The sequence below is a fragment of the Scyliorhinus canicula genome, chromosome 12 (genome assembly GCF_902713615.1).
Source record: "Scyliorhinus canicula chromosome 12, sScyCan1.1, whole genome shotgun sequence".
In the NCBI taxonomy this organism is placed as follows: domain Eukaryota; kingdom Metazoa; phylum Chordata; class Chondrichthyes; order Carcharhiniformes; family Scyliorhinidae; genus Scyliorhinus; species Scyliorhinus canicula.
In genome coordinates this window covers 97,508,700-97,524,777 of record NC_052157.1, presented here as the reverse complement: position 1 = coordinate 97,524,777, position 16,078 = coordinate 97,508,700, and the positions used below count along the sequence as shown (strand labels likewise).

General features: G+C 50.1%; 1 protein-coding gene across 1 annotated transcript in view; it reads left to right on the top strand.

The window, feature by feature from the left end:
- The window catches only part of megf8 (multiple EGF-like-domains 8), a 165,183-nt gene that overhangs the window by 145,477 nt on the left and 3,628 nt on the right, over positions 1 to 16,078 (top strand). The window contains exons 16-17 of the mRNA XM_038813080.1: positions 872 to 1,042; positions 3,903 to 4,033. Of these exons, the coding sequence (XP_038669008.1) occupies positions 872 to 1,042; positions 3,903 to 4,033 (302 nt within the window). The remainder of the gene's footprint in view (positions 1 to 871; positions 1,043 to 3,902; positions 4,034 to 16,078) is intronic.

Sequence of the window (16,078 nt, the reverse complement as noted above, 5' to 3'; positions counted from 1 at the left end):
TTGGGGTGAGATGGGGGAGCTGGGTGGGTTGGGGGTGAGATGGGTGGGTTGGGGTGAGATGGGGGAGCTGGGTGGTTTGGGGGTGAGATGGGGAGCTGGGTGGGTTGGGGTGAGCTGGGGAGAGTTGGGTGGGTTGCGGCAAGCTGGGGAGAGTTGGCTCTGGTTGGGGGTGAGCTGGGTGGGTTGGGGTGAGATGGGGGAGCTGGGTGGGTTGGGGGTGAGATGGGTGGGTTGGGGGTGAGCTGGGGAGAGTTGGGTGGGTTGGGGGTGAGATGGGTGGGTTGGGGTGAGATGGGTGGGTTGGGGGTGAGATGAGGGAGCTGGGTGGGTTGGGGTGAGATGGGGGTGCTGGGTGGGTTGGCGGTGAGATGGGTGGGTTGGTGAGAGCTGGGTGGGTTGGTGAGAGCTTGGGTTGTCGGTGAGATGGGGAAGAGCTGGCTGGGTTGGGGGTGAAATCGGGGAGGGTTGGGTGGGTTGGGGAATCCTGTGTGGGTTGGGGGGTTGTGTGTCGGGGTGGGGTTTGGGAGGGTGGGTTGTGGGGGTGGGGATTGGGCGTGTGGAGGATGGGAGGGGGGGTTGTGGGAGTTGGGAGGGTGGATGGTCGGGTGGGGGTTGGGAGGGTGGGGGGGTCGGGGTGTGGGTTGGGAGGGTGGGTGGTCGGGGTGGGGTTTGTGACGGTGGGTCGTCATGGGTGTTTGGATGGGGGACTGTTGGGTGAGATAGGGGAGAACTGTTGGTCGGGGAGTGTTTGGGTTGGTTGGGGGGTGTGAAGTTGGGGTAGAGCTGGGTCCGCTTTGAGTGAGGTGGATGTGGGTTTTGCTGGAAGGTCCAAGTGGCCGTACGGTGATCTCTCCACGTCATGTGTTGACAGGGTGATCATTGTGAGAAATGTCAGCCTCTGTTTGTGGGCTCCGCCCTGGATGGCGGGCGATGTAAACCCTGCACCAGCTACTGCAATAACAACAGCCACATCTGTGTGATGAGGGAGCACTTCGAGAAGGCCAGAATGGAGCCTGAGAGATATCCACTGGACCCAGCCAAGGTCAGTATCGTCAATGCTGCCCCTGACATCGGGAAACTTCCAAACTTCCCAAAACAGCTCTGACGTCAACTGCTCCTGTTTCGAAGATGCCACTATTATAAAAATGGCTTCTTGTTGGTGCCTGTCAAAATCTTGATGACAATGTGAGGAGGTAGGGGGTTGTTGTGGAGAGGAACCTCAGTGTGCAATGTTCCCAATCCCTGCAGCAGACCAGTCGCCCACAATAGGATGGGAGACTTTCTCTGCCATATTCACACTGGGCAAGGAGGCTGCTCTACAGGCAATGTCCACACATCTGGGGTTGGAGAGTGGCAATGAGGGGAGCAGCAACGGCAAATATGACTGATGCAGGCTGGATGAGAGCTGGAGATCAATTTTCTATCCGCAGACATGCTCTATGTTTGCTACAGTCAACACCAGCATTACTGAAGCAGATTGGTTGTGTCTGCCAGAGTTGGGTTTATACTGATATTGTGCAGTGTCCAAATCCACAGCTGCATAAGAACTAGGAGCAGGAGTAGGCCATCTGGCCCCTCGAGACTGCTCCGCCATTCAATGAGATCATGGCTGATCCTTTGTGGACTCAGCTCCACTTTCCGGCCCGAACACCATAACCCTTAATCCCTTTATTCTTCAAAAAACTATCTATCTTTACCTTAAAAACATGTAATGAAGGAGCCTCAACTGCTTCACTGGGCAAGGAATTCCATAGATTCACAACCCTTTGGGTGAAGAAGTTCCTCCTAAACTCAGTCCTAAATCTAATTCCCCTTATTTTGAGGCTATGTCCCCTAGTTCTGCTTTCACCCGCCAGTGGAAACAACCTGCCCGCATCTATCCCATCTATTCCCTTCATAATTTTAAATGTTTCTATAAGATCCCCCCTCATCTGGTCCCACCTCCCCCAGAACCGGTCCCAATGCCCCAGGAATTTGACTTTTTCGCCTTACTATTCCTGATTTCCACCCAAATGGATTCAACCTTATCCTCCATAGCACCGATGTCATCCCTTACTATTGCCCGGATGTCATCCTTAAATAACAGAGCAACACCACCTCCCTTACCATCCACTCTGTCCTTCCGAATAGTTTGATACCCTCGGATATTTAACTCCCATCCTTTAACCATGTTTCAGTAATGGCCACTAAATCATAGTCATTTACGATGATTTGTGCCATCAACTCATTTACTTTATTCCGACTACTACGAGCATTCAGGTAAAGTACACTTATGTTGGTTTTTTTACCTCCTGTTTTGAATCTTAACATCTCCAGTTTTATTCCTTTTGTTATTACTGGGCCTATTCACTGAGCTCCCCTCAGTCACTGTACCTTGTACTGTCGGCCTTTTAGATTTTTGAATATGTCTTCTCTGCCTTGCACTTTTCCCCTTACTTCCTTTTGCTTCTGTCCCTGTTTTACTACCTTCCAACTTCCTGCATCGGTTCCCATCCCCCTGCCACATTAGTTTAAACCCTCCCCAACAGCTCTAGAAAACACCCCCCCTAGGACATCGGTTCCAGTCCTGCCCAAGTGCAGACCGTCCGGTTTGTACTGGTCCCACCTCCCCCAGAACCGGTCCTAATGCCCCAGGAATTTGAATCCCTCCCTCTTGCACCATCTCTCGAGCCACACATTCATCCTATCTATCCTGACATTCCTACTCTGACTAGCTCGTGGCACTGGTAGCAATCCTGAGATTACTTCCTTTGAGGTCCTACTTTTTAGTTTAACTCCTAACTCCCTGAATTCCGCTTGTAGGACCTCATCCCGTTTTTTACCTATATCGTTGGTGCCTATGTGCACCATGACAGCTGGCTGTTCACCCCCCCCCCCCCCCCCCCCAGAATGTCCTGCAGCTGCTCCGAGACATCCTTGACCCTTGCACAAGGGAGGCAACATACCATCCTGGAGTCTCGATTGTGTCCATAGAACCGCCTGTCTATTCCCCTAACGATCGAGTCCCTATCACTATAGCCCTGTCATTTTTCTTCCTGCCCTGCTGTGCAGCAGAGCCAGCCACGGTGCCATGAACATGGCCTCTGCTGCCTTCCCCTGGTGAGCCATCTCCCTCAACAGTATCCAAAGCGGTATATCTATTTTACAGGGAGATGACCGCAGGGGACACCTGCACTGCCTTCCTACTCTTGCTCTTTCTTTTGGTCACCCATTTTCTATCTCCCTCATTAATTTTCACCTGCGGTGTGACCAACTCGCTAAACGTGCTATCCACGACCTCCTCAGCATCGTGGATGCTCCAAAGTGAGTCCATCCGCAGCTCCAGACCCGTCAAGAGGTCTAACAAGAGCTGCAACTGAACACACTTCTTGCACGTGAAGGAGCCAGGGACAGTGAACGTGTCCCTGAGCTCCCACATCGCACACGAGGAGCATGACACGGGTCTGGGATCTCCTGCCATGTCTTAAACTTTAGGTAAACTTATACAACAATTCCAAAATAAAAATAAATAAATTAGACAATGAAAAGAAAAACTACTTACCAGTCACTTACCAGGGTTAAAAAGCACCTCTGAAAAAGCACCTCCTCACACTCTGCACCGAATTACCTCACTGCACCAAATTACCAAGTTGCAATACCCACTCTGGATGAGTCTCACTCCAGCTGTGTCTCCTGGAAAAGCGCTAGCTTGCTAGCATGCCGGGGGTCTCACCACAAGTCGGCGGGCATGGAACGTTGAGGGTTCTGGCCTGGGAGGCCAGGCAGGGAGAGGTGGATCCAGTCCTGGGACATATGATGTGGAATGACGGGCTGTGTATGTCCCTATAATTTGCTAATTCTGACCGATATCAGCATCAGTTGTGACCTCCATTAATGTGATCTCTGCGCTTGCTCCTGTACAGATTACCAGCTGGTTGTTAGAGGGACCATGGGAGGAGAATGCTGTCTGTGTTCAATGTCAGAACAACAGTTCGGGGGAACGCTGCGAGAGTTGCCTGGATGGTTACTTCCTGCTCGACGGAAAATGCACAAAGTATGGAGCACAAAAAGCACACCAACCAACAATCCAACCATCTCACACCAAAACTCCAACCGTCTCACGATAAAATCCCAGACATCCCACACCAAAACTCCAACCGTCTCACACTAAAACCCCAGACACCTCACACCGAAACCCCAACCGTCTCACACTAAAATCCCAGACATCTCACACCGAAACTCCAACCGTCTCACACTAAATTCCCAGACATCTCACATCAAAACTCCAACCTTCTCACACTAAAACCCCAGACATCCCACACCGAAACCCCAACCTTCTCACAATGAAACCCCAGACATCCCACACCAAAACTCCAACCGTCTCACACTAAAACCCCAGACATCTCAAACCAGAACTCCAACCTTCTCACACTAAAACCCCAGACATCTCACACCGAAACGCCAACCTTCTCACACTAAAACCCCAGACGTCTCACACCGAAACTCCAAACGTCTCACAATAAAACCCCAGACGTCTCACACCGAAACTCCAACCTTCTCACACTAAAACCCCAAACATCTCACACCGAAACCCCAACCGTCTCACACAAAACTCCAGACATGTCACACCAAAACGCCAACCGTCTCACGCAAAACTCCGGACTTTGCACCGAAATTCCAATCAACACACGCCAAAACTCCAAACAACACACGCCGAAACTCAAATCATCTCACGGCGAATCTCCAACACACACCTAAACTCCAACCATCTAACACCGAAACTCCAACCATCTCACACCAAAACTCCAACCGTCTCACACTAAAACCCCAGTCATCTCACACCAAAACCCCAACCGTCTCACACTAAAACCCCAGTCATCTCACACCAAAACCCCAACCAACACACGGCAAAACTCCAATCATCTCGCGCCGAAACTCCAACCATCTCGCGCCGAAACTCCAACCATCTCGCGTCGAAACTTCAAACAATGCACGCCAAAACTCCAACCATCTCACACCGAAACTCCAACCATCTCGCACCAAAACTTCAACCATCTCACACCCAAACTCCAACCATCTCACGAAAACTCCAGACCTTTCACACCCAAACTCCAACCATCTCTCACCAAAACTTCAACCATCTCACACCCAAACTCCAACCATCTCACACCCAAACTCCAACCGTCTCATACAAAACTCCAGACGTGTCATACCAAAACGCCAACCGTCTCATGCAAAACTCCAGACTACGCACACCAAAACTCCAACCAACACACGCCAAACCTCCAATGATCTTGCGCCAAAACTCTACATCTCACACCTAAACTCCAACCGTCTCACAATAAAACCCCAAACATCTCACTCCGAAACCCCAACCGTCTCACAATAAAACCCCAAACATCTCACACCGAAACTCCAGCCGTCTCACGCTAAAATCCCAGACATCTCACACCGAAACTCCAACCGTCTCACAATAAAACCCCGGACATCTCACACCGAAACTCCAACCGTCTCACAATAAAACCCCAGACATCTCACACCGAAATTCCAACCAACACACGCCAAAACTCCAACGATCTAGCGCCGAAACTCCAACCATCTCGCGCCGAAATTCCAACCATCTCACGCCGAAACTTCAAACAACTCACGCCAAAACTCCAACCGTCTCACACCGAAACTCCAACCAACTCACGCCAAAACTCCAACCATCTCGCACCAAAACTTCAACCATCTCACGCAAACCTCCAGACCTTTCAGACCCAACTCCAACCGTCCCACACAAAACTCCAGAAATGTCACACCAAAACGCCAACCATCTCATGCAAAACTCCGGACTTCGCACACCAACCAACACACGCCAAACCTCCAACGGTCTTGCGCCAAAAGTCTAACCGTCTCACGCCGAAACTCCAAAATTCCAAACAACGCACGCCGAAATTCCAACCAACACACGCCAAAACTCCAAACAACACACGCTGAAACTCCAATCATCTCGCGGCGAATCTCCAACACACACCTAAACTCCAACCGTCTCACAGTAAACCCCAGACATCTCACACCGAAACTCCAACCGTCTCACACTAAAATCCCAGACATCTCACACCGAAACCCCAACCGTCTCACACTAAAATCCCAGACATCTCACACCGAAACCCCAACCGTCTCACGCTAAAACCCCAGACATCTCACACCAAAACCCCACCTTCTCACACTAAAACTCCAGACATCTCACACCGAAACTCCAACCGTCTCACACTAAAATCCCAGACATCACACACCGAAACTCCAACCGTCTCAGACTAAAATCCCAGACATCTCACACCGAAACCCCAACCGACTCACACTAAAATCCCAGACATCTCACACTGAAACCCCAACCGTCTCACACTAAAACTCCAGACATCTCACACCGAAACTCCAACCGTCTCACACTAAAACCCCAGACATCTCACACTGAAACCCCACCTTCTCACACTAAAACCCCAAACATCCCACACCGAAACTCCAACCGTCTCACAATATAACCCCAAACATCTCACACCGAAACTCCAACCGTCTCACAATAAAGCCCCAGACATCTCACGCCAAAACTCCAACCTCTCACGCAAAACTCCCGACATCTCACACCAAATCTCCAACCAACACACGCCAAAACTCCAACCACCTCGCGCCGAAACTCCAATCATCTCGCGCCGAAACTCCAACCATCTCGCGCCGAAACTTCAACCATATTGCGCCGAAACTCCAACCATCTCGCGTCGTAACTTCAAACAGTGCATGCCAAAACTCCAACCATCTCACGCAAAACTCCAAACCTTTCACACCCAAAACTCCAAACCTTTCACACCCAAACTCCAACCATCTCACACACAACTCCAGAAATGTCACACCAAAATGCCAACCATCTCATGCAAAACTCCGGACTTCGCACACCAACCAACACACGCCAAACCTCCAACGATCTTGGGCCAAAAGTCTAACCGTCTCGCGCCGAAACTCCAAAAGCCTTGCACCGAAATTCCAAACAACGCACGCCCAAATTCCAACCAACACACGGCCGAAACTCCAAACAACACACGCCGAAACTCCAAACAACACACGCTGAAACTCCAATCATCTCGCGTCGAACCTCCAACACACACCTAAACTCCAACCATCTAACACCGAAAGTCCAACCATCTCGCACCAAAACTCCAACCGTCTCACAGTAAACCCCAGACATCTCACACCAAAACCCAACCGTCTCACACTAAAACCCCAGACATCTCACACCGAAACTCCAACCGTCTCGCACTAAAATCCCAGACCTTTCACACCCAAACTCCAACCATCTCACACCAAAACTTCAACCATCTCACACCGAAACTCCAACCATCTCACACCGAAACTCCAGACCTTTCACACCCAAACTCCAACCATCTTGAACCAAAACTTCAACCATCTCACACCGAAACTCCAACCTTCTCACGCAAAACTCCAGACCTTTCCCACCCAAACTCCAACCGTCTCACACAAAACTCCGGACATGTCACACCAAAGCGCCAACCGTCTGATGCAAAACTCCGGACTTCGCACACCAAAACTCCAACCAACACACGCCAAACCTCCAACGATCGTGCGCCAAAACTCTACATCTCACACCGAAACTCCAACCGTCTCACACTAAAATCCCAGACATCTCACACCGAAACTCCAACCGTCTCACAATAAAACCCCAGACGTCTCACACAAAAACCCCAACCGTCTCACAATAAAACCCCAAACAGCTCACACCGAAACCCCAACTGTCTCACACTAAAACCCCAGACATCTCGCACCGAAACTCCAACCGTCTCACAATAAAACCCCAAACATCTCACACCGAAACCCCAACCGTCTCACACAAAACTCCAGACATGTCACACCAAAACGCCAACCGTCTCATGCAAAACTCCGGACTTCGCACACCAAAACTCCAACCAAAACACGCCAAACCTCCAACGATCTTGCGCCAAAGCTCTAACCGTCTCGCGCAGAAACTCCAACTACCTTGCACCGAAATTCCAATCAACACACGCCAAAACTCCAAACAACACACGCCGAAACTCAAATCATCTCACGGCGAATCTCCAACACACACCTAAACTCCAACCATCTAACACCGAAACTCCAACCATCTCGCACCAAAACTCCAACCGTCTCACACTAAACCCCAGTCATCTCACACCAAAACCCCAACCGTCTCACACTAAAACCCCAGTCATCTCACACCAAAACCCCAACCGTCTCACACTAAAACCCCAGTCATCTCACACCAAAACCCCAACCAACACACGCCAAAACTCCAATCATCTCGCGCCGAAACTCCAACCATCTCGCGCCGAAACTCCAACCATCTCGCGTCGAAACTTCAAACAATGCACGCCAAAACTCCAACCATCTCACACCGAAACTCCAACCATCTCGCACCAAAACTTCAACCATCTCACACCCAAACTCCAACCATCTCACACCCAAACTCCAACCGTCTCATACAAAACTCCAGACGTGTCATACCAAAACGCCAACCGTCTCATGCAAAACTCCAGACTACGCACACCAATACTCCAACCAACACACGCCAAACCTCCAATGATCTTGCGCCAAAACTCTACATCTCACACCTAAACTCCAACCGTCTCACAATAAAACCCCAAACATCTCACACCGAAACCCCAACCGTCTCACAATAAAACCCCAAACATCTCACACCGAAACTCCAACCGTCTCACACTAAAATCCCAGACATCTCACACCGAAACTCCAACCTTCTCACACTAAAACCCCAGACATCTCACACCGAACCTCCAACCTTCTCACACTAAAACCCCAGACATCTCACACCGAAACTCCAACCGTCTCACAATAAAACCCCAAACATCTCACACCGAAACCCCAACCGTCTCACAATAAAACCCCAAACATCTCACACCGAAACTCCAGCCGTCTCACGCTAAAATCCCAGACATCTCACACCGAAACTCCAACCGTCTCACAATAAAACCCCGGACATCTCACACCGAAACTCCAACCGTCTCACAATAAAACCCCAGACATCTCACACCGAAATTCCAACCAACACACGCCATAACTCCAACGATCTAGCGCCGAAACTCCAACCATCTCGCGCCGAAATTCCAACCATCTCACACAGAAACTCCAACCAACTCACGCCAAAACTCCAACCATCTCGCACCAAAACCTCAACCATCTCACGCAAACCTCCAGACCTTTCAGACCCAACTCCAACCGTCCCACACAAAACTCCAGAAATGTCACACCAAAACGCCAACCATCTCATGCAAAACTCCGGACTTCGCACACCAACCAACACACGCCAAACCTCCAACGGTCTTGCGCCAAAAGTCTAACCGTCTCGCGCCGAAACTCCGAAATTCCAAACAACGCACGCCGAAATTCCAACCAACACACGCCGAAATTCCAACCAACACACGCCGAAACTCCAAACAACACACGCTGAAACTCCAATCATCTCGCGGCGAATCTCCAACACACACCTAAACTCCAACCGTCTCACAGTAAACCCCAGACATCTCACACCGAAACCCCAACCGACTCACACTAAAATCCCAGACATCTCACACCGAAACCCCAACCGACTCACACTAAAATACCAGACATCTCACACTGAAACCCCAACCGTCTCACACTAAAACTCCAGACATCTCACACCGAAACTCCAACCGTCTCACACTAAAACCCCAGACATCTCACACTGAAACCCCACCTTCTCACACTAAAACCCCAAACATCTCACACCGAAACTCCAACCGTCTTACAAAAATACCCCAGACATCCCACACCGAAACTCCAACCGTCTCACAATAAAACCCCAAACATCTCACACCGAAACTCCAACCGTCTGACAATAAAGCCCCAGACATCTCACGCCAAAACTCCAACCTCTCACGCAAAACTCCCGACATCTCACACCAAATCTCCAACCAACACACGCCAAAACTCCAACCACCTCGCGCCGAAACTCCAATCATCTCGCGCCGAAACTCCAACCATCTCGCGCCGAAACTTCAACCATATTGCGCCGAAACTCCAACCATCTCGCGTCGTAACTTCAAACAGTGCATGCCAAAACTCCAACCATCTCACACCAAAACTTCAACGATCTCACACTGAAACTCCAACCATCTCACGCAAAACTCCAAACCTTTCACACCCAAACTCCAACCATCTCACACACAACTCCAGAAATGTCACACCAAAATGCCAACCATCTCATGCAAAACTCCGGACTTCGCACACCAACCAACACACGCCAAACCTCCAACGATCTTGGGCCAAAAGTCTAACCGACTCGCGCCGAAACTCCAAAAGCCTTGCACCGAAATTCCAAACAACGCACGCCCAAATTCCAACCAACACACGGCCGAAACTCCAAACAACACACGCCGAAACTCCAAACAACACACGCTGAAACTCCAATCATCTCGCGGCGAATCTCCAACACACACCTAAACTCCAACCATCTAACACCGAAAGTCCAACCATCTCGCACCAAAACTCCAACCGTCTCACAGTAAACCCCAGACATCTCACACCAAAACCCAACCGTCTCACACTAAAACCCCAGACATCTCACACCGAAACTCCAACCGTCTCGCACTAAAATCCCAGACCTTTCACACCCAAACTCCAACCATCTCACACCAAAACTTCAACCATCTCACACCGAAACTCCAACCATCTCACACCGAAACTCCAGACCTTTCACACCCAAACTCCAACCATCTTGAACCAAAACTTCAACCATCTCACACCGAAACTCCAACCTTCTCACGCAAATCTCCAGACCTTTCCCACCCAAACTCCAACCGTCTCACACAAAACTCCGGACATGTCACACCAAAGCGCCAACCGTCTGATGCAAAACTCCGGACTTCGCACACCAAAACTCCAACCAACACACGCCAAACCTCCAACGATCGTGCGCCAAAACTCTACATCTCACACCGAAACTCCAGCCGTCTCACACTAAAATCCCAGACATCTCACACCGAAACTCCAACCGTCTCACAATAAAACCCCAGACGTCTCACACAAAAACCCCAACCGTCTCACAATAAAACCCCAAACAGCTCACACCGAAACCCCAACCGTCTCACACTAAAACCCCAGACATCTCGCACCGAAACTCCAACCGTCTCACAATAAAACCCCAAACATCTCACACCGAAACTCCAACCTTCTCACAATAAAACCGCACACATCTTACATCGAAACTCCAACCGTCTCACGCTAAAACCCCAGACGTCCCACACCGAAACCCCAACCGTCTCACAATGAAACCCCAGACGTCTCGCACCGAAACCCCAACCGTCTCACACTAAAACCCCAGACGTCTCACACCGAAACCCCAACCGTCTCACACTAAAACTCCAGACATCTCACACCGAAACTCCAACCTTCTCACACTAAAACCCCAGACATCTCACACCGAAACCCCAACCGTCTCACACTAAAACCCCAGACATCTCGCACCGAAACTCCAACCGTCTCACAATAAAACCCCAAACATCTCACACCGAAACTCCAACCGTCTCACAATAAAACCCCAAACATCTCACACCGAAACTCCAACCGTCTCACGCTAAAATCCCAGACATCTATCACACCGAAACTCCAACCGTCTCACAATAAAACCGCACACATCTTACATCGAAACTCCAACCGTCTCACATTAAAATCCCCGACATCTCACACCAAAACTCCAACCAACACACGCCAACGATCCAGCGCCTAAACTACAATCATCTTGCGTCGAAACTCCAACCATCTTGCATCGTAACTTCAAACAATGCACGCCAAAACTCCAACCATCTCACACCAAAACTTCAACCATCTCACACCGAAACTCCAACCATCTCAGGCAAAACTCCAGACCTTTCACACCCAAACTCCAACCATCTCGCACCAAAACTTCAACCATCTCACACCGAAACTCCAACCATCTCACGCAAAACTCCAGACCTTTCACACCCAAACTCCAACCATCTCGCACCAAAACTTCACCATCTTCAACCATCTTGCGCCGAAACTCCAACCATCTTGCGTCGTAACTTCAAACAATGCACGCCAAAACTCCAGCCATCTCACCATTTGGCCTCACGGTAGCATGGTGGTTAGCATCAATGCTTCACAGCTCCAGGGTCCCAAGTTCGATTCCCGGCTGGGTCACTGTCTGTATGGAGTCTGCACGTCCTCCCTGTGTGTGCGTGGGTTTCCTCCGGGTGCTCCGGTTTCCTCCCACAGTCCAAAGATGTGCGGGTTAGGTGGATTGGCCATGCTAAATTGCCCGTAGTGTAAGGTTAATGGGGGGATTGTTGGGTTACGGGTTACGTGGGTTTAAGTAGGGTGATCATTGCTCGGCACAACATCGAGGGCCGAAGAGCCTGTTCTGTGCTGTACTGTTCTAAGTCTGTTCTAAGACTCTAAGTCTAAATCTCACACCGAAACTCCAACCATCTCACGCAAAACTCCAGACCTTTCACACCCAAACTCCAACCGTCTCACACAAAACTCCAGACATGTCACACCAAAACGCCAACCGTCTCATGCAAAACTCCGGACTTCGCACACCAAAACTCCAACCAACACACGCCAAACCTCCAACGATCTTGCGCCAAAGCTCTAACCGTCTCGCGCAGAAACTCCAACCATCTTGCGTCGTAACTTCAAACAATGCACGCCAAAACTCCAACCATCTCACACCAAAACGTCAACCATCTCACACCGAAACTCCAACCATCTCACGCAAAACTCCAGACCTTTCACACCCAAACTCCAACCATCTCGCACCAAAACTTCAACCATCTCACACCGAAACTCCAACCTTCTCACGCAAAACTCCAGACCTTTCACACCCAAACCCCAACCGTCTCACACAAAACTCCAGACATGTCACACCAAAACCCCAACCGTCTCACACTAGAACCCCAGACGTCTCACACCGAAACCCCAACCGTCTCACACTAAAACCCCAGACATCTCACACCGAAACCCCAACCGTCTCACACTAAAACCCCAGACATCTCACACCGAAACCCCAACCGTCTCACACTAAAACCCCAGACATCTCACACTGAAACTCCAACCGTCTCACGCAAAACTCCCGACATCTCACACCAAAACCCCAACCAACACACGCCAACGATCTAGCGCCGAACCTCCAATCATCTCGCGCCGAAACTCCAATCATCTCGCGCCGAAACTCCAACCATCTCGCGTCAAAACTTCAAACAACGCACGCCAAAACTCCAACCATCTCACACCGAAACTCCAACCATCTCGCACCAAAACATCAGACATGTCACACCAAAACGCCAACCGTCTCATGCAAAACTCCGGACATCTCACACCGATCCTCCAACCTTCTCACACTAAAATCCCTGACATCTCACACCAAAACTCCAACCAACACACGCCAACGATCTAGCGCCGAAACTCCAATCATCTTGCGTCGAATCTCCAACCATCTCGCACCAAAACTTCAACCATCTCACACCGAAACTCCAACCATCTCACACCGAAACTTCAAACAACGCATGCCAAAAGTCCAACCATCTCACACCGAAACTCCAACCATCTCACACCAAAACTCCAACCATCTCACGCAAAACTCCAGACCTTTCACACCCAAACTCCAACCGTCTCATGCAAAACCCCGGACTTCGCACACCAAAACTCCAACCAACCACGCCAAACCTCCAACGATCTTGCGCCAAAGCTCTAACCGTCTCGCGCAGAAACTCTAACCATCTTGCGCCGAAACTCCAACCATCTTGCGTCGTAACTTCAAACAATGCACGCCAAAACTCCAACCATCTCACACCGAAACTCCAACCATCTCTCACAAAACTCCAGACCTTTCACACCCAAACTCCAACCATCTCGCACCAAAACTTCAACCATCTCACACCGAAACTCCAACCTTCTCACGCAAAACTCCAGACCTTTCCCACCCAAACTCCAACCGTCTCAAACAAAACTCCGGACATGTCACACCAAAGCGCCAACCGTCTAATGCAAAACTCCGGACTTCGCACACCAAAACTCCAACCAACACACGCCAAACCTCCAACGATCGTGCGCCAAAACTCTACATCTCACACCGAAACTCCAACCGTCTCACACTAAAACTCCAGACATCTCACACCGAAACTCCAACCTTCTCACACTAAAACCCCAGACATCTCACACCGAAACTCCAACCATCTCACACCAAAACTTCAACCATCTCACACCGAAACTCCAACCATCTCAGGCAAAACTCCAGACCTTTCACACCCAAACTCCAACCATCTCGCACCAAAACTTCAACCATCTCACACCGAAACTTCAAACAACGCATGCCAAAAGTCCAACCATCTCACACCGAAACTCCAACCATCTCACACCAAAACTCCAACCATCTCACGCAAAACTCCAGACCTTTCACACCCAAACTCCAACCGTCTCATGCAAAACTCCGGACTTCGCACACCAAAACTCCAACCAACACACGCCAAACCTCCAACGATCTTGCGCCAAAGCTCTAACCGTCTCGCGCAGAAACTCTAACCATCTTGCGCCGAAACTCCAACCATCTTGCGTCGTAACTTCAAACAATGCACGCCAAAACTCCAACCATCTCACACCGAAACTCCAACCATCTCACACAAAACTCCAGACCTTTCACACCCAAACTCCAACCTTCTCGCACCAAAACTTCAACCATCTCACACCGAAACTCCAACCTTCTCACGCAAAACTCCAGACCTTTCCCACCCAAACTCCAACCGTCTCACACAAAACTCCGGACATGTCACACCAAAGCGCCAACCGTCTAATGCAAAACTCCGGACTTCGCACACCAAACCTCCAACCAACACACACCAAACCTCCAACGATCGTGCGCCAAAACTCTACATCTCACACCGAAACTCCAACCGTCTCACACTAAAACTCCAGACATCTCACACCGAAACTCCAACCTTCTCACGCAAAACTCCAGACCTTTCACACCCAAACCCCAACCGTCTCACACAAAACTCCAGACACGTCACACCAAAACCCCAACCGTCTCACACTAAAACCCCAACCGTCTCACACTAAAATCCCAGACATCTCACACCGAAACCCCAACCATCTCACACTAAAACTCCAGACATCTCACACCGAAACCCCAACCGTCTCACGCTAAAACCCCAGACATCTCACACAAAAATCCCAGACATCTCACACTGAAACTCCAACCGTCTCACGCAAAACTCCCGACTTCTCACACCAAAACCCCAACCAACACACGCCAACCATCTCACACCGAAACTCCAACCATCTCGCACCAAAACTTCAACCATCTCACACCAAAACTCCAACCATCTCACGCAAGACTCCAGACCTTTCACACCCAAACTCCAACCGTCTCACACACAACTCCAGACATGTCACACCAAAACGCCAACCGTCTCATGCAAAACTCCCGACATCTCACACCAAAACCCCAACCAACACACGCCAACCATCTCACACCGAAACTCCAACCATCTCGCACCAAAACTTCAACCATCTCACACCAAAACTCCAACCATCTCACGCAAGACTCCAGACCTTTCACACCCAAACTCCAACCGTCTCACACACAACTCCAGACATGTCACACCAAAACGCCAACCGTCTCATGCAAAACTCCAGACTTCGCACACCAAAACTCCAACCAACACACGCCAAACCTCCAACAATCTTGCGCCAAAACTCTAACCGTCTCGCGCCGAAAACTCCAACTACCTTGCACCGAAACTCCAAACAACACACGCCGAAACTCCAATCATCTCGCGGCGAATCTCCAACACACAACTAAACTCTAACCATCTCACACCAAAACTCCAACCGTCTCACACTAAAACCCCAGACATCTCACATCAAAACTCCAACCTTCTCACACTAAAATCCCAGACATCTCACACCAAAACTCCAACCGTCTCACACTAAAACCCCAGACATCTCACACCGAAACCCGAACCGTCTCACACTAAAACACCAGACACCTCACACCGAAACTCCAACC